This window comes from Anoplopoma fimbria, chromosome 17, assembly GCF_027596085.1.
Source record: "Anoplopoma fimbria isolate UVic2021 breed Golden Eagle Sablefish chromosome 17, Afim_UVic_2022, whole genome shotgun sequence".
NCBI classification, from domain to species: Eukaryota; Metazoa; Chordata; class Actinopteri; order Perciformes; family Anoplopomatidae; genus Anoplopoma; species Anoplopoma fimbria.
Window position 1 is genome coordinate 13,783,959 of NC_072465.1, and position 22,898 is coordinate 13,806,856.

The window sequence follows — 22,898 nt, forward strand, 5'->3', positions numbered from 1 at the left end:
ACAATGTTAATAACAACTCTTGTCTGTTCATTGTTATTATATACCACAAAGTCAGATAATAAACACCACCTACCATCTGTCCAGCAGGCTTCTGGGTCAACATACTCCTCCACTACCTCCACCACGGCAACCTCCTCCACATCAGGCTTGATGTCTATTGTGCTGCCTTCAGACGAGCTGGTGTCATCGAGCTAGCACAAACAGAGGACCAAGGAGATCAGTTCAACCTCTGATTTTCTCTCTGAACATTACGGGCTCAGCAGTGAGATGCTGAAAGCATATGGACACGGCCCAGTGCCAGTACAGCCATAACATTAATGCCCCTTTGGGTTTATATGCATGACATGATTTATTGCTAGAGGTATACGTGTTGTAGCCATGTAGTGTAGCTAGGGCTCCATCTGCCACCGCATATTCTGCAGTTATTAACAGATTCACAAGGAAGTTATTAAACTTGACCAGTGATTGATTGCGCTGGTAATGATGGTCATTGTTATGCATGCATAGAGATTCTTCGATGATGAAGGATTCATTGATTTGTGATGAAATAATTAAACAAATGTTTGCATGAGTCAAACAAAAGTTAGTTAGTCTGTTAAGTACACAAAAAGGAAATCTGTTGTGATGAAAAATACAAATAGTATGTGCAATTTATACCAAGTAGATCTTTGGATGCGTGTCAGTGTTTTACTAAGGCGTTCAAACAAGGATGTCTCTGAATACGAATTACAGAGTTGTAAGGTATAGTGAAGAGGAATATGAAATTCTCATTTTTAGACAATAAAATAATGGCTTGATGAAGTTCACCTGTACCAATAAATCATGTCATACTGTATCTTAAGGACAAGTCAAGGTGAGGTAGGGCACACTAGTGAAGCAGCATAAAATCAGACTTATTGCAATAAAGTAAACACAAACACATGCAGACACTCAGTCAATTCAATTCACGAGAGAATGATACTGCACTTTATAATCTTAAGTGGTCAGCAAAGGACCACACTCTCTTCTGCTCCCTCTCTCTTCTGTTTCTCTCTACCAAACAGCCAGATGGATCACTGCTTTTCTTATTGGCTGTGAGCAGTGCCGTCTGTGTCTACTCCCTGCAGTGCACCCCGTGGCTGGCTGTGGTGCAGGGAAGATTGTTGTGTGGCTGGTTGAGGGAGCCCTGTGGAATATGGACCTGGTGCAGGTACAGTAGTGATGCTGCTGCATTATCTCCTCTCTGCCTACTACAAACCAGGTCAAGGTCACTCAGTCAGCAGACTTCTGTATGCTTTAGGTCTAGCTTAACATTCTCTGACATTCATATTATACAGTAGACAGTACGTTTCTCTGTCTGTTGTCTCGTCAGGACTTTGTCTCTGTCTGTCTGTAGGGTCAGCACTCAGACTCAGTGTTACAGCTCTTATGTCTAAATGGATGTTCTGAAATGTCAAGTAAACTAAATGATTTCAGTGTGGCAGCTCAGCCCAGTTCTGCTTAATGGATCAAAAGACGCCACGTGGGCACAAACCTAAACAAACACACACATTTTCCTCTGACTTATTACATCACTTTATATTACATGATTAAGTCATCTTTTTGGTAAACATAACTATATTGTAGTATTTGTTTAGACAACGATAAGACCAAAATTCCAAAGCTAAATTTCTAAACTTGTAAATAACTTATTAAATACAAGGAATATCACAGCTGTGGTATATCTCTCTCCTTCCTTCAAGCCATTATTTACACAAACAATCATCAAACTCTTAAGCATAGACATCACCACTGCCATCTCTCTGCTACCGTCCTACTTACATCTTTACTGTTCTCCACATCCGATTCACTGCTGAAGTCTTCCGTGTTGAGGTTTTCAAAGTCTGACTCGCCAACAGCAATAGGAACACAGACAGTGAGGTTGGGGTTGTGGATAAAGGACATGTAGTCTTCATCAATCATATACTTTCCCACACTGCTCCCAATGCCGCTGGTGGTCCCATTGCCATTTTTAGCATAGTCAAGCTCACGGTTGATGTCTACTGTGTGATTTGCAATGCAGTTGAGCTTCTTCTCGTACATTTCATCCAGAGGCTTCTGTTCATCCTCTTCAGGCTGAGAGAGAAAATAGAACAAACCAAAAAGGTTACTAGGAAACAAGAATACCATCATAGAAATTTGACTATAACATCAGATATAGTTTAAGTTACAAAACAACAAATAATTGGTCATGCATATAGATGTTTAGTTAGATGGTACCTTCTTGACCACTGTTGCCACAAAGATCCGCATGTTAGCCTTGAACCAGGCAATCCCTATCTTAATGCGGGCAACCGCAAGCTGGAGGTTGTTGGGTTCACCATCATCATCTGTGGCAGCGAGGTTGTCTGCACTGAATGAGCTCAGTAGCAAAGCCAGGAACAGGTTCAGCACCTCAGAAACAAACACCACAAAAGATGGAACCAATACACTCACAGTAAATGGTTGAAAATACAGCGGGCTACTATTATCCAATATTAGCTACACTAAGTTATCTTTGTCATTGCTTACCACAAGGTTTCCGATGACCATGACCATCATGAAGACGGTGAGGCACATGGTTTGTCCAGCCACCTCCATACAGTCCCACATGGTCTCAATCCATTCCCCACACAACACTCTGAAGACGATCAGGAAGGAGTGGAAGAAGTCATGCATGTGCCAGCGAGGCAGTTCACAGGTCACGGCGATCTTACAAACACAGTCCTTGTAGCTTTTGCCAAACAGCTGCATTCCCACCACGGCAAAGATGAAGACGATGATGGCCAGCACCAGGGTCAGATTACCCAGCGCTCCCACTGAGTTACCAATGATCTTGATCAGCATGTTGAGAGTGGGCCACGATTTGGCTAGTTTGAACACTCTTAACTACAAGAGGGAACAGGACACAAGATTTTTCCACAGTTAATAAAAAAACACAGACAGGTGTTTCATTTTGAAAGATCATGTGAACCAAATGTATCGACTGACAACACGTTTATGCCATTTGGTCCGGCACAAGATATAGACAATAACAGGGTTTACAGTTTTACACAACGCAATGATGGTTTACTAGTTTTAGAAGTTTGGAGCATTAAAGAGAGATATTTGATGATAATAAAGAGAAATCAGCATTATGTTGAAGTGTGACAGGTACAATATGCATATTTTAAAAAACTTTTCAGGCTGTACATGAAGGCCATAAGAAGTAAACAAATGGTTTCATCCCTGTCTCTACTTTCTTTCACTCACCAATCGGAATGACCTGAGCACTGACAGACCTTCCACATCAGCCAGTCCCAGCTCAACTAAACTCAGAGTCACAATGAAGCCATCAAAGCAGTTCCAGCCTTCCTGGAAGTAGTAATACGGATCCATGGCAACCAGCTTGGCGAACATCTCCCCAGCAAAGATGCCTGTGAAAACCTGTGAACCCACACAAAACATCACATAAAGATTATGCTTTTGATGCACATCACGGCCGTCTATAAATTTGAGATTGCATCTACAATTTTAACACAGAATCTAATTTAAGTTGGTAACATGAAATTTTGGTATTGTATTTTATGGTGAAACTGGATGATACGGGTGCCCACAGTTATCGATGAATCTTAAGTGCTAACAAATGGAATTTCAGAGGGATTAATGAGTGGACTTTTTAGCTACACCTGCTAGTGCAGCATATTGTTACGATTAAATACACTGTTTCCAGAAAGTAACAGTAGCGGTAAGTAGTATCAGATGAGGCGGTTTTGTTGATTTAGACTGCTTTGAATTTTACATAAATTCTTAAATCTTCCATATTTCTGTAAAAAGTCCAAACAATAATGTCATAAATTCAAATCCTTTCCTTGTTCTAGAAGAAAATTCAGTGCAAAATGAAAAAAATGTCTTTCTTACTTTTACTTGATGTACTGCTGATTAAAAATGTATTGGGATTTGCTTAGAGTGAGGACTCCTCTGACAGGGCGAGGACATAGCATAGTGGCACCATGTTCCAGTAGAACTTGTATGGAGCTGTAGTATTTTAGCCTGTCACTAATCGTCCACCCAACAGCATGTGCCCAATCAGTGGTGCAGAGAACACCAAATGATTCATACTGCACCATGATCCATCACACGGATTCCTCTGACCTCAGTTCCTGTTTCTCTCCTGACACCATGCCAATACCTATGACCTAATTTCCTGTCTTAGTACTGACACTGTGCCAACTCTGCTGCCCGCAGACAGCTGTGCTACGGTGATACTTGACAGCAAGGGCAGAGCACAAACAAATCAAAATGTCTGCTGTACATCTGGTTAATATGTACACTGCCAAACCAGTCCTGCACAGATCAGTGGCAAGCCTTATTACTAGTCTGTGTGTGGGTGTGTGTGTGTGTGTGCGTGCGTGCGTGCGTGCGTGCGTGCGTGCGTGCGTGCGTGCGTGCGTGCGTGCGTGTAAAAGAGAGAAAGAGAGAGAGAGAGAGTTAGACAGAGTTCAGTAGAGTTGAGGCAAGCGGGATGAAGGAGAGCGACCTGAGTGTGCGTGATGAGAGTTCGGGGGGAGCAGGCTGGCTGGCTACATTAAAATGGAAATAAATCTTTAATGAGGGCCCATCAGAGTCCTATATAGTCTATGCGTGTGTGTATTCTTAAGTGCACATACCAAATGATGCATTGATGTATTGGTTTGAGGTTAGGTCAGGTAGGTGGGGCAAACCTGCTATGATTTTGTAACTCCTTAGAGGGATAATGAGGTTCATGCAAGCATAAACAGTTACAAAGGCAAATGCAAGTGGTACAAGGAGGGACAAAAGAAGAACTGCAGTTTCTCACCAGGTTGCCAACGGCCAGAACCCCCTCAAACTGTTCAGTCATGGGGTAGTGCTCCATAGCCATGAAGAGGGTGTTGAGGACAATACAGATGGTGATGGCCAGGTCAACAAATGGGTCCATGACAATCAAGTAGACTATGTGCTTGATCTTCAGCCACATGGGAAAGCACTCCCAGATGAGGAAGGTGTTGGCAAACTTGTACCAACAGGGAGGACACTTCCTCTGAGACTCCTCCAATTCTGCAGTAAGAGATGGAGAAGAAAGAAACCAAAACTGGTGAGAAAAACCAACCAGTTCGGAGTAAGCCCCTTGAGTCACAAAAGAAAACTATTTTGGTTTCTTTCTTCCATTTTATTGTGTCTACCACAAACTTCCTGGTGAGTAACAAACACCATCTGTATCTGGATGCCTTGTCTGAGGTGTTATTACAAACAGTATCTAGTTTAACAGCTAGGCCACAGGTGGATTGAATTATGATCAAATCTCAGTCAGGAAAAATGAAATCAGACTCATACAACTTAGACAACTAGAATCTGTCCACAAACTGCAGACTACAGCTGACGTCAGTTTGTTAACATCAGATTGCCTTCCTACGTGCCATTTCCATATCCAGATCTTATGTGGACAGCATGGGTATGTATAACAAGATCACATATTTATTTACAGGCGTAAATGCAAGGCTCATTGGATGTATTGTCTCAATATTACAGATCATTTTTTGATTAAAGGTCTAAATTAAAAAAGGCAAAAGGAAACATGTGCATTGTTTGTACCCTCTAAGAGTGTGTTGGTGGCTACGCTCATCTGACTATTGGCTCGGTCTTTTCCTTTGAAGGAGGAGTTGAGTTGATCCACAGATACCATGAGAGAGCCTGAGTGCTTCTTCTTTATCTCCACGTCGGTAGTCTGTACTCAGAGAAGGACACAATGTCAGTCAGAGATGGTACTCGCATGAATGCATGCCCACAAATATCACACATACAAACTCGTGCTTTAAAGCTATCTAAATGATGAATGATGCCATTGGTCCGCTCAGAAAATGAAATACCTAATATGAAGAATGCAGCTTTTCACATCAGCTCATTTAATATTTTCCTACAATGTATTATTCACCCAAAATAACTAATTTGTGAAATTTAAGCATTTCCTGCAACACATCAATTACACTTCAAAATCATACTGTCAATTCTCAAATAATGACCTTAGTTTAACACAACAGAGGAGAGAACCAGGACCTTGTTGAATTAACTATTATTTGAGAAATGTTTATTTATATTTTATTTTGATAAGCAGCCATTATTGAAGTACTGGCTATCATTTGAGAATTACTGTAGAGTTTCTGAACCCTTCATCTTTTACCTTGCATAACATATCTACAACCCCTATGTAAAGAACATTAAACTGCATGCAATGACATGCATGTCAAGAACAGAGGGGAATTCAAGACATCATTTGCTGCTACACCATGCTATATTTTAAGAAAGGTAAAAAAGTAAAAGCAGGTAGTGGTTGAGAATAAAAGAGGGGTCTACCATGCTAGCTAGAATGAGGAGAAATACTGTTTTAGAAAAAAGTTTCAGATTTGTTCTTGCACCATCCAGTGGCTCAGGAGCGGAGGATAAATGATGACCAGAAGGAAAGAGAGGGAGACAGAAAGATGAAAGAAAAAAGACAGAAAAATAAAGAGGCGTCGATAAAAGCTGGGATGAAAAAAGAACTAAATAGTATGGGCCTGGATGTTGAAAGCCCCTCCAATAGAAGAAGGAAAAGTAGGGGACCTTTTTTTTTACCTGTAAAATGTTTTGATAGTGTTATGTTTTTTAAATGATACTTAATGTGTATGGGTAAGCTGTTGATAGAATATTGCATTATTGTTAGTTATTAATCAATGAAATGATCGTCATGATGCTGGTAAGGCAGAGAGTTCAAGGATACTGTTTCAGTTGGTTAGAGTTGGCTAAAGCTGTTAAAAAAAAGGAACAGTGAAAAAGGCCATTATATCAGGGTGGAAGTGTAAATGTCAGTGTAAGATGAAATAATAAAGAACAGAATCGTAGTTATTCAGGGGGGGGGGGGGGGGGATCTACTTAGAGCCAAGGGGAAGAGGTTGTGAAGCTGCAGAGACCGGGGCCACCACCATCATGCCTAAACTGTATAGGTGTCCCATGGACGTCCTTACACTGTCATCAGTGGCTGCCTTATCTATTTTCACCTCAGGCAGAAGCCGTCTGCCGGGCCCAGGGCCGATGAGAGACACCACGCCATTGCAGTCCACTGTGCTGTTCCTCTTCCCTCCAGAGTGGGGTGCCAGTGGGTGGATGCGAGATGAGCCTTGGCTGTAGCCACTGTAGCTGTTGCGGCGGTAAGGGATGAACAGCGAGCCCCGACGGTCTTCGCTCTCCTCTACTGTGCTGTGCTCGTCATCTGCAAACTCGTTCTCTGAGCCCATGTCCTTGGAACGGCCTTTGAAGCTGAAGATGCTGCTGCGGCTGTTGTGGCGCGACATAAAGGGAGAGCCTGGGATGCTGAGTAGTGACTGAAGAGGGAGAAACAGATGCAGAGAGGGAGGGTTAAGGAGCTATTAAAAACAGCAGGAGTTAGGCAATGTGTAGGTAAAAAGGACAGACAAGGTGAAGAGGGCAAGTGGGGCAAAGACTTACCAAGAATTAAAGGACAGAGAAAAAAAAAGAATAAAGGGACACCAAACAGATGACTGGCTTTAGTGTTACATACAGGTACTAAGGCTAAAGGGAGTGCCCTTGTACCCAACCACATGATTGGTAACTGAGAAACTGAGACAATGAGATGCATCATTAATAAGAAGAAAGAAGAGCTTTTGTTGTCACTGTTTAAACAATCAATCATGAGAACTGCATCATTGCAATATACTGTAAAACAGTAATGAAATTATACAAAATTTGTTAGGTATTGTAAATGTAGTAAATGTATTGTGTTTTCCTTGTCATTTATGCAATTTCCCTGTAATGAAGACCACAAGAATCCCGTAATGAATCCATTGCTAATGGGAACGTTACTCAATTTAAGCAATAAACGCACCATGATATATGTCGTTTAAGTTTAGTATTCTAACATATTGTTAACTCATAAATGAAACAAAATGAAAGAAATATTGAGTAGGATGGGGAACTGCTCAATGAGTGTGGGCAAGGCAGTTGGAGAAAAAGATGCTGCCAAATCTCAATCCAGAATGTTCAAAATGTTTGGCATTGAGTGAGTCGGCCAAGATGAGATTCAAACCATCCAGTCCAGATCTCTGGCACTGAAGAAAGACAAGGTTGATGCACTTCACCATTGCAAGCACCATAATTGCAACCATCACAGAGTAGTGAAGTAAGGTGTTTGACATCCCCCTGAGGGAACCAACATCCATCTCACCAATCTGCTTCAAAGCATAGGGCCAGCTGAAATTGATTAACTGTTCAACGCATGTCCGAACCAACATGGAACTGTGTTTAATACCGGGGCGACAACTGGTGTGCAAAGTGCCTCAACCATTGAATCCCCGGAGAGCCACCTCGAAGTCTGGGCAGCATAGCACTATATGGGCACAGCAACAATCTGTAGCTACCACACGGATCGCTAAAGGAGGAATTCAAGCTGGAAAGGACCAGAGAACTGCTGCAGTGCTGGGAGTCAACAGAGCCAAAGGTGACCAAAGCTGATGTTGAGGTGAAGACTGGAAGAAATTGGCAAGCAGAGGAGGTGGTCCAGCAAAGAGCGTCAAGGCTGGTAAGAGTTCTTACCCCAAGCAGAGCCAGACTTGGATCCTTCCCAACATCCAGTGTCGCCAACAGTTGGGGAGGGCAGCAGTGGAGGAAGAGAGAACCTGCAGAGTGGTGGCAATAAAACATCTGGGGGCCTGCTCAAGATGGAATGATGCTTTGGAGTGAAAGGTGACCGGGGCAGACCTGTACCGGATCAAGTTTTATGTCCAGTCAGTATATGATGTGATTCCCAGTCAATCAACCATCCATACAAAGGGGCAAAGCAGAGTCACCATCATGTCACTGTGCCCATGCACAGTGGACATGATGGTGACTCGGAAAGGGGAAACCTGGAACACATCTTGAGCTGTCACTCCAAAGCTCTGGCAGATGGGAGATGCCGCTGGCATCATGACCATCATGACCAGGTCTTGAAGGTCATTGCCTAGGCCATAATCAGAGCCGGGGAACGGCCAAATTTATATCAGAATCCTGGCCTGCCCTAATGCCTTGGGCAAGTAAAACTCCACACACCAATCTAGCAACTGACTTGGCTGAAAAAAATAATGAAACACATTGTTTTTAGCAGAGCTGATGATGGAAGTAGCTAAGGAGTGAGCCATCTTGCTTCCTTCTCATCTCTGAGGTTTGCACAAGCCCATTAAAGATTGATCTCTCGCAAGAAAATGGTGGCCGGTAATTACAATGTTTTTGAGCTGAAGCACAAGCGAGCATTTCAATTATCCTAAAAATAGGAATTAAACATGACACTTAAGTTTTCTCTAAATAGAAAAAAATAAAAAATAAACATTATTGTTGAACCTGACTGGAAGTTGTTTGCAGACCTTGAGAGGAAGCTGAAGTTCCAACAGCATATTGTGACCACTCTGAAACCAGATATTGTTTTTTCGTCAGACCAATCAGACAAATCATCTTGCTGGAGCAGACAGTCCCTTGGGAAGATGCTTGGACAAGGCCTTTAAGAGGAAACTCGCAAAGTGCGCGGAACTGGTCAGCAAGTGCAGGCAAGGCGGTAGGAGAGCAAGGTCTGACCTATGAAGATGGATGCAGGTGCTTTTCAGCCCAATATCTGCCCAGACATCCCAACATACTACACATCAAGAAAGCAAAGAAAAGCCATCAGCAATACCACCGAAGCAGCAGAGAGAGCCTCAACATGGTTGTGGCTCAAGAGAGGAGAGCCATGTGGAGGACGTAGCTAACTTTCCTTCTAGGCACAACCTGAGGCCTGATCTACCTGAGCTGGGTCACGTGGGGACGGTATGGTTGGAAGACCTGAACCCAAGTCCTGTAACATCGCAAATAATGTGTTTAAAAACATCAGTAGGTGTATCTGCACATGCTAAGTTAAACTGCAGTCTGCATTTACTGTATTGTTTTTCTTGCCAACTTTACCTGGTTCATAATGGATGTCTTCCTCCCCAGCCGGCTTCCTGGGAAACGAATGGTGCTTTTCCTGCTGCCATCGTCTGACTCAGACTTGACAACCTTCTCGCTGTCTCCCTTCTCTTTCTCCTGCTCTTTCTGGCGCGATTTCTTCTTGCGATTGCGACGCTCCTTGGCACTCTTGGAGCTAAGTTTGGAGACCTCCGAGGAGCTTCGGGACAAGTGCCCTCCTCCTTCATCCTCCAACGCAGCCTCCGACACCGTGCCTGCAGATGTTGCCATGGCAGCAGCCTGAGAGAAGATAAAGACACATGAGAACCCTAACCTATGAAACGGGTAAAGGTGTATGGGTGTGAGAGAGGGTGAAACCAACCTGTGTTTCTTCTTGCTGCCTCTTGAGCTGCTCCAGCATGGCCTTGAATTCAGCCTCTTTCTGCTCCGCCTCTTCAATAGTGGCCTGGTTCTGCTCCTCATAAGCCATGGCCACCACAGCCAAGATGAGATTCACCAGGTAGAAGGAGCCCACAAAGATGACCAGAACAAAGAAGATCATGTAGGTCTTCCCTGCAGCTCGCAGAGTCTGAAAGACAATCACAAACAGATGAGTGAGATTTAGAGTGATTTAACACAGAAAATCATGTTATTAAACAAACATGTTGTCTTATTTGTAAGATATAAATGGAATGTATGTTACTGAAACAGTTGTTTTATGTCCATGAGTTTTTATTGCAGGGCTTTCTTATTCTTAGTCCACCTTGCTGGTGCTTCTATATATCCTGGAAAGAAGCCGGAATTCCCCGTTTTAAACACACGAAAAAATCAATGACTAGCTGATCTTCCAAAAGAAGTGAATATATTATGGCTGCGGGGGTGCTGGTCTGGAGGAGGAGGAAAGAAATGCTAAAACAATGTCATGGTAGAGCAGTTTTACCTTACAGATATCTGAGCGCATGTTGTATATTTTGTACATGCATGTGTATCCCAAAGAGCAACAGAAAGTGAGAGGACTGCAGAAGGCAGAGATGTAATACTGGTTTAGTGATCTCTTAAAAAATACATTTGGCAGAGATAATGACTGTTGTAAAGGTCATTCAACAAAAAAATAATTTCGTTTTGTTCATTGCTTCATAACAAATGCAAATTATGATATTATTTTCTTCCTGCATGAAAGACAAACACAAGTCAAGTGGCTAGTCACACTCTCCTAGCCACAGTATTGCTGATCAGCTGTCCCTCCTTCCCTTTTATCCAGAGGACAAATTAACGCATGGGGGAGAGCTGCTGAGAGGCACCTTTGCTGATTCATTAAGTTATTTGGATGATGATGATGTATATTTTTTTGTGTGGAGGTGAGGACAAAATTATTAGTACTGCTTAGGTGGTGTTTTACTGCTCTGAGTAGGACTAGAGAGGTTTTAATATAGGTCTCTAAAACAGCTGCAAGATGGGGCCAAAACTTCATCCAGAGGCCACCTGCCACCTGCCAAATACGGGATAAATGCTGGCTGTGGTAGGTAAAAGGTAACCTGCCACCATGACAGAGAATAAAACATATTATTTGTTAAAAAGCAATTCCTAAATGAAAAATAGTCAGTGATTAAGGTTACATGATATATTATATAATTCTACTGTCTGGTAGGACTGAACGGAAGACTTTAGTGTTCCACATATACATCATACCAACTTGTGACGAAGGAGAAGAGAGAAGAATTTAGAAAGCACTCCTTTACCAGCATGTATAGATTCTCCCAGAAGTCTTGGGTCATGAGTCGAAATAGGGTGAGGAAGGCCCATCCAAAGCTGTCAAAGCTGGTGTAACCATAGTTGGGGTTCCTTCCAGCTTTCATGCATGTGAAGCCCTCCGGACATCGTCTGAAAGGAACACACAGGAAAACAAAAATTGTATATCAACAAGGGACGGAAATGTGACACTTAAGCATCAACACAGTTTGGATTACAGATACAGGCACCACTGGCAGTCTAAGATACAACAGGACCATGACAATGGGACTGAAAAAAAGTGTTGATAAGTGTGTTTTGTTGTTGTTGTTGTTTGCTTGTGCATGCTTACATATACACCGTTAGGAGTAGGATATAGATATGATCTACCTTACTATTTCATGACCCAAGAAAGTGTGGCTCATGAATTATGAATACACGTTTGAATGCTTAGTCTAAATCAAGGCTGCCCAAACTTTTTCCCTCGGGAGGCCGAAACTGAAACTTAATGATGGGCCACGGGCCAAAACCAAACGTCAACTGTATTGTATTGTATTGTCAGAATGCAAAATGGTGCTGGGATCCCAAGTTCCATTCCTTGAAACGCATTTTGTCTGTGTTCCACTGTGTGTGCCTCTCCATTTTTGTCTTACCTAACTAGTTGCAAACTGACTTCCTGCGCAAAGTGTCACTCTGCCCGCCATGCTCAGATTTAATTATAAAAAAATAATAACTATTAGGGTATTTGTACTCATTTTATTCATTTTGTAAGTTGTGAAAGTATTTTGTTCCTAAATAGTGGCCCCCATAATACAATTAGCTTTTGTTAGTATCAATAACCCCAATTTCTTGGTTAAATGCTATTACATTTTTTTTCTGTGTGCTGTAAAGTTTGCAAAAGCCAATGTGGCCTCAAGATCCATCAGGCCAAAAAGAGATGCGCGAATGCCTGATTACATCACTGATGATGTGTCCAAGAACAACACAAGATGTGCAAAAGAACAACAGAATAATGGGAGACACTTGCCGGAAACATTCAAGTATTAAATACGGAGGCATGTTCTTAGTAGTGACGCACGCACTAACTTACCCTGAGTCACTACTGTTTCCACATAGTAGAGCATCAAGCTGATTAGGGAGGATGTAGAAATTACCTATAAAAAGAAAACATACTTGTGTTATTCTTAAATAATGCAATATTTCTAAAATTAAAACGTTACAAAGAGAAAATAATCCCTAGAATGCACACACTTTTTGTCTATTCCCATTTATGTAATCATGTGCACCTAGTCTAATCAAGTATCAAGGTAATCACTCACTGTCATTCATGATGTATTCTTTCCAGTCAAAGATCCTGCTGCCATTAACTGGGTACTGCTCAGTCATGTTGATTGGCCAGATTACACACTTCTGCCGCAGGTTCCCCATAAAGAGCTGCAGTCCAATCAGAGCAAAGACGCTGAGACAGAAGACGGTCAGGATCATCACATCCGACAGCTTCTTCACAGACTGGATCAGAGCACCCACAATGGTCTTCAGGCCTGTCAATTAATATACAATAAACACACACACACACACACATACATACACACAGACAAATGTGCATGTATGCACATACATGAAAACAGACTCACATACACACGCACACCAGCATACAAATTCAAACGCACACAGACACACAAAAACACACAGACACACAAAATAAAAAGAATTGTAACTTTTGGCACTACAAGAGTGCATAAGATGGTTTTATAGCTGCAGTTCAGAGCCGACTCAAGTCAAGCATGGAAAAAGTTAAGTTAGGTAACGTATATCTAATCCTGTATTGTTATATAAATCTAAACTTGGCATGTATAAGAATAAATTCTCAAGCATGTACGCCTACGCTGCCAATCCTTAACACCAGAAATTGACTCAGTGTGTTTAAGAGAATAAAACAGACAGAGCTTGTTGTTGTTGTTCTTGTCATTCCTGCCTAGATTGAAATTTGCACTTTTTAAAATTAATTAATCATTTTTTCTCTCTGAATTAATTAATCAAATGAATAGATAGTTGCTGGCCATGTTGTTGTTGTGGGTATTCATTTACTTGATTTATTAATTAAGTATATCCAAAGACTGTAATTTTAACACCTCCAATTGTGAAGATCACATTTGGCAAACAGGGGCTAAATTAAAGTGGGTACTAACAGATATTGTAATATTTGCTGATATGCAAAAGAATAATAGTAACCACATGTATGTGAGTATGTGTGGAGCATGTTGAGATAAATTAACTGTATTGTTCAACTGTTAAACAGAAGTCAAGCTATACAAGGAGTTTAAATCATGCATAAATCATGTCTTTATTTTTGTATGTATAATTCTGTATGGGTTACTTGTTTGTGCTATGTATATACCTACTGCGAAAAATTATTTCTTCCTTTAGGATTAATAATAAACTATCCAATAAGTATTTCATATTAGCATATAAGGTAATTGCTATAACGGTTTTAACTGCTACATAATGTGCTACCGCACAGTAACAGAAAAGCATTCAGCAGGGAGTTCAGAGAAGAAAGTGGAGAACACACTTAAAGTGTGAAAGATATTTAGAGCAGAAATAGGAATTCAGTGATATCCAAACATAAATAACGTACGCACAGTGCAGTAAGTGCACAGGTATTCCCTTAAGGTAATAAAATGAATGTAGCTCCACTCATTGTCTGCTGACAGAACTCTGCAGCTCAAAGACAGAAGAACATGTTGTCCTGCATCTCCACATCTCATGGTAGGAGAAACTCTGTCTCCATTCCTGCTCTAGTTTTCTCACTTTTTTTTCCTTGCTCATTTGAATAGGCTTCGGGCCGCCATTATGTATCATGAGCACTACTTATTTTAGATAAAGAAAATAATCCCATAAGCAGTGTGATATTATTTAAGAAATGTGGCTCTATGTTTGTGGCATTAGAAAGTAATGAATCTCCCTGTGAATAAAAATAAAGTTTTTGAATTTATTAAAAAAGACAAAGAAGAAATGTTGATTCTTAGTAGCTTCTATAACCTACAAAATTACACCCACTTTTATACTCTCGTCTATCAGTCAGTTGTCAACACAGTCAGTTTTTGTAGACCTAGTGCCTAGTTAGTCATTAGAATATACCGCCATCTCAGTAATTTTCTTGTTTTTTGAAAATGTAAACATGTTTTAGGAGAAATCCCAAATACCTGTGGGAACTTGAAAATTAGCATGATATATCGTTTAATTTGATTATCACTTATTTAGTGATGATTATTTAATGTTATAGAGAAATAGTTAGGGAATGCCAAGATCACAGAAGCTTTTGGAAATACAAAACACTTGTGCCTACAATACCGTACAGTATGTCCAAGCTAAAAACATCTGAGCATTGTATTTTAGAAGAATCATATTCGATAAAAAAAGTCTACAATAAAAAGTAGCTGGGGTAAATGCTGTGCATGGATTCTACATTAACACTCACTACAGAACGTCATCCAAACTATAACTAGCGGCAGATGTCTGATCATGTCAAATTTAGACAGTGGTGGATTTATGTCTTTAAAGCAGATTTCTAGCTATATGGTTATCGAAAAGAGATAATTCTAGACCCATTCAATGATATTAAAGATATGATTATCTAGTATGTAATAGCAGCACACTGACTTGACTATGATAGAGCATTTGAGCGGAACCACAGATTTAGAATTCACATTCAGGTTTGTTTTTTCTCCATAAAACACATAACACAACAAACACTACAGCTGTATAGGATGTTTCCATCAGAAAGACACACTTTCATTTCATATGTTTTCAGTACATACTTCATGTAAGAAAATGTTCTATATAAAAGCTGTTCTACTAAAGAAAAATAGACAGCACTACACTCATAGAAATAAAGGTCATAACTAGAACCATAAAGGGTTTTTTGGCTTGTCCTCATAGGAAAACCCTTTTCTATGAGTGGGGTTCTACCTTGAACCGAACATAAAGGGTTATACATAGAATAATCAGTGCAAGGTTCCCCCCAGAAACCCTATGAAAAGTTCTACAGAAAACCCTTCAGTTGTGTAATACTTCCACCCAGACCCCTCTCTGGAGGGTCTATCGAGAAACTTTCTACCTTCTAAGGGCGCTAACAAGAACACACCCAGGGGGTTCTACCGAGAACCCTTATATACAATTCCCTGTTATATCTCATGAATCTTGTATTTTTTTAGGGGTCTGGACTGAGAGGATATTTTAATACCCATGCTTTTAACAGTCTTTGGAGAACTCTTACATCCCAAAAGGGTTCTTAATTGAATCCTTTATCTTACAAAAAAAAAAACATGGTTCTTCATAAGTAAATGGTTCAGGTAGAACTCAAGCCTTTCAGGAAGAACTCTTTGGAAGCTTTATTTCTAAGAGTGCAACTGGATTTAGAATCCACGTGGAGAAGAGAAATTGTACCATAGGATTACTTTTTCCCTTCACTCCTTGTGTCCATCTATGAGAACATTCCTGACCAGCTGCAGTTAATTATTATTCTGCATCCAACAAATCAACTTAACACAGCAGCACCACAAACAGCGCACAGAACCAGGCTCAGTCAAGGAAGCAGGAAGTGAAGAGGAGAAAGAAAGGACAGGCGAGGAAGAGTTGGTGGCTGGGGAGGGGGGGAAAGGGAGAGGCAATGAGAGGTGGCATGCAGGTCATTTAAACGCCAAGGCTGAAGGAACTGACTCGGTGTCAGCATCACCTGTCTGTAAACTGTGATGGTGACTTGCTTTAACCGAAGAACCGTTCCCATCCCGGGCACCTCTTTCTCCCACTCTTGCCGTGCTGGGCGAGCCCTCAGGCTGGTGTAGCCCAGAGCACAACAGAGCGCTATATGCTGGAGGCTGAGCTTATTGTGCTGTACTGACTGTGTTTTTGTGTGTGCGTGAGTGTGTGAGTGTGTTTGCATATACGGTGTATGGTCTTATGTGTATATCTGCCGAGATACAGTAACTTCATAGTGTCATATTGATTTTGATTGGATATCATGTACAAGCAAATGTAAACTTGTGGTAGTATGTGTTCCCTAGGAAAAAAATGGTGTGGAATCTGACACATATATACAGAATTTTGCTTATGTATGTATTTATTTATTATTTATGTTTCCCTTTAAGTCCCAGGATGGACAAAGATCTTCCGAAAAAAAGATAAAAAAACAGAAACCTGAATCAAATAAGTCTTTTAATTAAAAGATAAAATCCTGAAGAAAAGCCCCTTAAAGCCAAACTCGTAAAAGCATGTGTCTCAAAGCTTCATGCAGCGTTGATGTGTTGTCAAATTAGGCTTGGCAGTCTTAGGGAATCAAATAGTCTTTGGAAACAAGAAGGCAGTGTCATAGACTATGAGAATTTGGATCAATGTATGAAATTAAACTGTAAACAAACCAGATTAAAAGACTGACAGATTTCAACTACTCATGATCATGTTTTTTCCTTAAACAGTTAGTTTATCTAACCCCTCATAATAACACCCTGAAAATCATTCTTAGAAATAACATGTTAACTCTACCCCTATATTATCACATTGTTTTGGACATTCTTTTCTATTTTACTTGGGGTAGAAATGAACACACAGATAGCTCTTGCATATCCTGATGTGCTGCATAAACTCGGCTGTCCATATGGGACATGTGAGCCCATAAGACTGCCAGTAGACTGCTAAGCCTATCAAAAATGTATTGCTACCATTTTTGATTGCCATAAAAACAAAAGTAAAACAAAAAAATGAAGAAATTCTAAAACATCCTCTTCTTAAAAAGAACAAAAAAAGGTAATAGAAATAAAGACAGGTTGGAGATAAAGTAGGCTCAGCCTTAGTGTTTAAATGGGAGTCTCACCTGGAATGACAGAAATTGTTTTCAATGCTCGGAGAACCCTGAACGTTCTCAGCGCCGAGACATTCCCAAGGTCCACAAACTCTGTTATATATCTGTAACAAGGTAGGATGACACACAGAACAGAACCCCATGACACACAACACACACGATAACAACACACACGCACGCATGTACGCGCAAGAGCACGACACCAGCACCACCATCGAAGACCAGGAGGGGACACCACGGTGAGAGAGAGAACGCCTGTCCAACCAGTGGGAAGAGAACGAAGGAGGAATAGGAGAGGAGAGGGACTGAAACAAAACCACACCTAACATCAACCCCGTGACTCGCCCACCCGCAAACACAAACACCTGGACTGTCTTACCTGGGATAACTGAAATTGTTTTCAAAGCCCTCAGAACCCTGAACGTACGCAGAGCTGACACATTGCCTAGGTTTACAAACTCTGTTATATACCTGCAAGGTGGATCAGATAAAATTATTCAGCAGCCATCCCAAACAGAGGAAAAGATAAGAGATTGTTACATTATATTTTAATAAGCATTATCAACCTTGTATGATGGAAAAATATGGATTGAAGCTGCTGTGGGCAATTGTCTTTAGAATGTATTTGGATCATTTAGTCAAATTCACCTTATATCCTATCACAAATCATTCAAAAAACACACACATCAAAATGTCTGATAATTTTTTGCTGGAATAAATTTGGAAAAGGAATATGATATGTTTGGTGAGACCCAAACTCAGAGTAAGTTTTGGGTAACTACAGCTTTGCAACTGTGGTGGTTAATCTCTATGTATCATTAGTCTATGATGAGTATATCGAAAGTATGTCAACTGTAAAGGGTGCTAACAAAATGGTGTTTAGCCTCTACTTTGGCAGAAAGCTGTACATCATAGTGTGTGATTTTTCTTTTTTTTCGGGTTTTGCTAATCACTTCATCCTTGTCTTTCCAAAGTGGCACACAGCAACTTTTGGATAGAAGAGCCCTGTCTTTGTCCATCTTTGAACAAAAATATATTGTTCATTTTAAAAAGAATTCCAGCAGACTGCAAAAAACAGCAGTTTGTTGAGATTAAAAACTTGTTATGATACCTACATAATAATAGAATATATTATATATAGAGTTAATGATCAAATTCTAATGAGTACCAAAATGTTTATCTAAATGTTTTGCACCAAAATTTAAACGACTGACAGATCAAAACTAATTTTCTGACAGAAAATATTTCATTTAATTGAGTAAAAGCACAGGTGTCACCAATAACTAAGCTAAATAATGATTGCTTCCACTGGTATGTCTTATAAGCCATACCAGTGAGCCATCATGCAAACTGGTATGGCTTATAAGACAAAAGCAGTCTTTATTCTATGTGATCAGTTTCACTTGTGTTTTTTAATTAGCAGGACTGTCTGCCGTGAGAAAGTTCTGTTGCCATTTGGGGTTAACCTGCTTTTTTGTAGTAGTAGTATCTCTTATAAAGTCTAACGTCTAACAGCTTTATTCTATCGTAATGCAAAAATGTGATATTTTTATTTGTCATGTTGAAATCTCCTTTTTGCCGCTTTTTGCCTTTTGCCGTGCGTTTTCATGTTTCTAGCCTTCAACTACTGCATATTCTTTTTTTAAGGCTTTTATGGTTACCAATTATTGAGTTCAAATACTTACGCCATAGAGATGACCATGAAATCCAGCCAGTTCCATGGGTCTCTGAGAAAGGTGAACCCATCTATAGCGAAGCCTCGGGCAACAATTTTTGTGAGTGACTCAAACGTATAGATACCTGTGAAGGTATACCTTGAAAACAAAGAGAGAAGAGAGTAAAACGCTGACAGGCACATGAATCGAGGATATGATTGCTGAGGAAAAGTATGAACGTGTACTTACTCTACTTGTTTGGACCACTCTGGAGGGTCACTAAATGTCATGAATATACAGTTGGTCAAAATCGTACACATGATGATCATGCTGAATAACGTGAGAGGACAGAAGTTAAGGAAAGTTTGAACAGCGTTACCCATATCACCCCACATACGTTAATACACCAACAACTGAAATCAAACGTTAGTATTGAGGTAAAGCTTAAGGAAGAGGGCAGAGCAGAGAGAAGACAGTGATTCAGAGCTCACAGTGCATTAGCTTTGCATAACTTTTTTACCAACGACTTGTGACATAAGCAGAAACATGTTTAAAATACTGTTTTCATTCACTTCAAAGCACAGAAAATAATCACGTGAAAGGATATGAATGTATCAAAATCTTAATGGCTATTCGCCTAAGTAGATTAAAAGGGCTTAAGATGTACATGGAGGGCGCTGCACTGAAGCGGAAGAGTGTTTTCCCTTTGTTGATGACTATAAATGTCTGTGGAGAGAGAGAGAGAGAGAGAGAAAGATAACATGACAGTTAGAACATCTCCAGAACTATTTATGTATCACACACTTTTCCATACATGGTTTGAAAACCTTTGCATTACTACTATTTATTTATTTTTATTTATTAAAAAACAAATGATGCCTATAGCTTGACCGAGTAGCAAATGGGAGTCCTTAGCTTACTTCTGAGTCATATGGCACTCTTAACTACAGGGCTCATTCTAACAATGCAGGTGATACTGTCATCAATTTCAACATAGTCATTTGATGAAAGTGCTCACTGTGTTGTCCCATTAGCCATTTTGAAATCTTTACCCTTTAAGCAGTGAGACAACAGCGAGCAAAGTATCTGAGGTTGTGATATCCTTACACTAAAAGGTATAGAAAAGGGGACATAGTCAGGAGGACAAGGACACAAGGCTGTGTTTTACTCTGCTGACATCACTTCCTCTGTGGCCAGTCACCCGAGAGCCAGGAACACAGTTATCACCTCTGCTCTGGTTGCATCAGACAGATTCTCTGTCCTGGCAAGCTTTTCACCATGACAGTAGCTCTTTGAGCAGCAGACAGGTGAATGGGAAGCCCTCCCCTCTTTGTGGCCAAATGCTTCTCTTCGGCCCGAGTTTAAAGCTCTTACTGGAAGAGAACCGCAAATGCTGTCATCGATCAGGGGCAAATCTGCTGACTCTAGGCTCTCAACAACCACTCCCCACCCATAAACAGCACTGGGCCACGTGGGGCTTTGCACTGGGGTGAGGCAGCAGTGTGTGCTTCAGCATTGTGTCTTTGTTTGTGTGTATCTGTGTGTGGTTTGTGGATGTTTGTGCCCAATTTTTGGAAAAAGACAATGTGGGGTCTGAGTGAAATGTATGAGTATTATTTACAAACAAATGGACTACTGGGATTCTCAACTCACAGATTCTTATCCAGACCACACATTTGTTATGAATGCCTACACTGCTAGGGTGTTTTTCCTTCTTTACCACATCCCCTCATGTGTATTTATGACACCACTGATAATGCTGCCTTGATTCTTGCATATGAGCCTTTACAGGTTACATACAGACATACCACGGTCCTGTATGTAACCACTGTTGAGGAACAACGAAGATATCAAATAATATCAGAAACTTTAAGAATTGCTAAACGATCCAAGATGTGAATGTCCTTCACATTAATCATTAAATGAAAAACAAGTTGTATCATTTTTCTTAAACTATGAATTCAGTTAACAGCTTCTGTGCACTGGAGACATTTTATAACATTTTAAAGAATTCAGGGTTATCAGGGTTATCCATTAGAAAAACAAAATGTTGCCACAGTACTGTTCACCAGATCCTAAAACCAACTCTACATTGCTTTCCGATACGTTCAGGTATAATGATCACTGCATTCACAATGATAATGATAATATGATGATAACCCACTGGTGGAGAGCATGCATGTATAACAGAAGCATTCAGTCTTTATTTTCTAATGGCACCAGCGACTAGCAAAATACACACACCATTTTGGTTCACACCATGGGAAACACTAGAAAGAAATGGGGATGCGACGACAAGTGTCCTGAGACAAGTGGTGTCCTGAAATCTAATTAAATTAAAAATAGCGTCTGCAGTCTGGGGAAAGACAAAATGTATTCTCTGCATCAGAGGACTCCTCTCTCTCTCTCTCTCTCTCACTTCACCTCTCCTATTCTTTTTTGCCTATAGAGCATCTGCAATACTTAGAATATTCTCACACTATTTGTCCCTGCCACATGCAGAAAGAATGATCTATACCTAATCAACACAATAAATACAGGAACACACAGGATCTACAGCCATTTCCAAAGGGTAAATCTTCCTCTTAGAGGTCAAGTGTTTTGCTGACCGAGCACATACAGTATGTGGACGGAATAAGAGGTTGTAAAATGAGCGAGATCTCATTAGTGCTTTACAGATGCCCAGCATGCATAACTATGTTCCATATGTTAATCAATGTGACGGATAATGCCATGGATAAAGACTTTGTATTTGTAGAGGGTTAGTTTTTTTTAATAATCTTCTCATTTGAGGACACAAACATGTTATAGACAGCTTACAGAAAACATGTCTGCTTTGTCCTTACTGAGTCTGAGTTTCAAAGCTTCATCCTCAACAGCATATGGGCATTTACAAAAATGTCCTAGAAATTCACAATTCATCTATGAAGAGGCTTCATTTACTGAATGTTCTGTGTCTATTTCGCGACATAAAAATCTGCTGTTGATGCACAGTTGGCAACCTGGCACAATTACAACAAGGGATGCAAATTTGAGGCAATTTCCTTAATTAATTGTGCCACATTAATCGATAACTGATCAATCATTAGAGTTTGTAAAATACTGGATCTTTGATTTTCTTAATGAAAGCTTCATTGTGATGAGCTGTTCTCACAGCACAATTTAAACCATAAATGAAATAAAGACAAGTTAATTATATCAATAATTGATGGTCTAAATGTCTAATGCCTAATGTCAAAATGTATTTGAATGAACAGAATAACTTAATAATGTTTACTAGATGTAATGAAGAGGATGAGACTACAAAGTAAATACTGAACGATTCTTGTGTCAGTAACAAAGGGCTGTAACCTACCAAGACCTTTTAAAAGTACAAAAATAAAATGAGAATATGAGCAAAACTATGCTGTCAGAGATGAATCGTGTAAGCCGTCTTAACTGGAAATCACTGGTTATAGAAAAAGTCATTTCTTTGAGGCAAACTTCTGGCCAAGAGGAACGATAGAAGACGAAGAAGCTTCAGTGAAGGGATAAATGAAAATATATAACATTCGATATTATATCCATATTGTACAGTTTCTACTGTATGGAAGACCACTCTGTGCACACATCATGGGCTCTGATCAGGGTTAACTGTGGTACAAATGGCCCAACTATCCTTCCTGTACAGACATGTAGTCCAGCTACTGAAAAGAATACAGACACCATACTGTTGG

At 40.3% G+C, this 22,898-nt stretch overlaps 1 protein-coding gene across 4 annotated transcripts in view; it reads right to left on the reverse strand.

The window, feature by feature from the left end:
- Nucleotides 1-22,898, reverse strand: part of scn8ab (sodium channel, voltage gated, type VIII, alpha subunit b) — a 43,389-nt gene that overhangs the window by 14,491 nt on the left and 6,000 nt on the right. For 2 of the 4 annotated variants that reach the window (XM_054617142.1, XM_054617140.1), the window contains exons 2-18: nucleotides 19,790-19,908; nucleotides 19,432-19,521; nucleotides 19,213-19,341; nucleotides 17,907-17,998; nucleotides 12,987-13,208; nucleotides 12,758-12,821; nucleotides 11,679-11,820; nucleotides 10,322-10,528; nucleotides 9,958-10,239; nucleotides 7,029-7,352; nucleotides 5,590-5,722; nucleotides 4,817-5,055; nucleotides 3,250-3,423; nucleotides 2,530-2,886; nucleotides 2,239-2,412; nucleotides 1,801-2,094; nucleotides 74-191 (exon numbers count right to left, since the gene is read on the reverse strand). In XM_054617142.1, coding sequence (XP_054473117.1) covers nucleotides 74-191; nucleotides 1,801-2,094; nucleotides 2,239-2,412; nucleotides 2,530-2,886; nucleotides 3,250-3,423; nucleotides 4,817-5,055; nucleotides 5,590-5,722; nucleotides 7,029-7,352; nucleotides 9,958-10,239; nucleotides 10,322-10,528; nucleotides 11,679-11,820; nucleotides 12,758-12,821; nucleotides 12,987-13,208; nucleotides 17,907-17,998; nucleotides 19,213-19,341; nucleotides 19,432-19,521; nucleotides 19,790-19,908 — 3,160 coding nt within the window. Of the gene's footprint in view, nucleotides 1-73; nucleotides 192-1,800; nucleotides 2,095-2,238; nucleotides 2,413-2,529; nucleotides 2,887-3,249; nucleotides 3,424-4,816; nucleotides 5,056-5,589; nucleotides 5,723-6,995; nucleotides 7,353-9,957; nucleotides 10,240-10,317; nucleotides 10,529-11,678; nucleotides 11,821-12,757; nucleotides 12,822-12,986; nucleotides 13,209-17,539; nucleotides 17,632-17,906; nucleotides 17,999-19,212; nucleotides 19,342-19,431; nucleotides 19,522-19,789; nucleotides 19,909-22,898 lie in introns of all 4 variants that reach the window. The other 2 variants (XM_054617139.1, XM_054617141.1) reach the window with 2 other exon arrangements.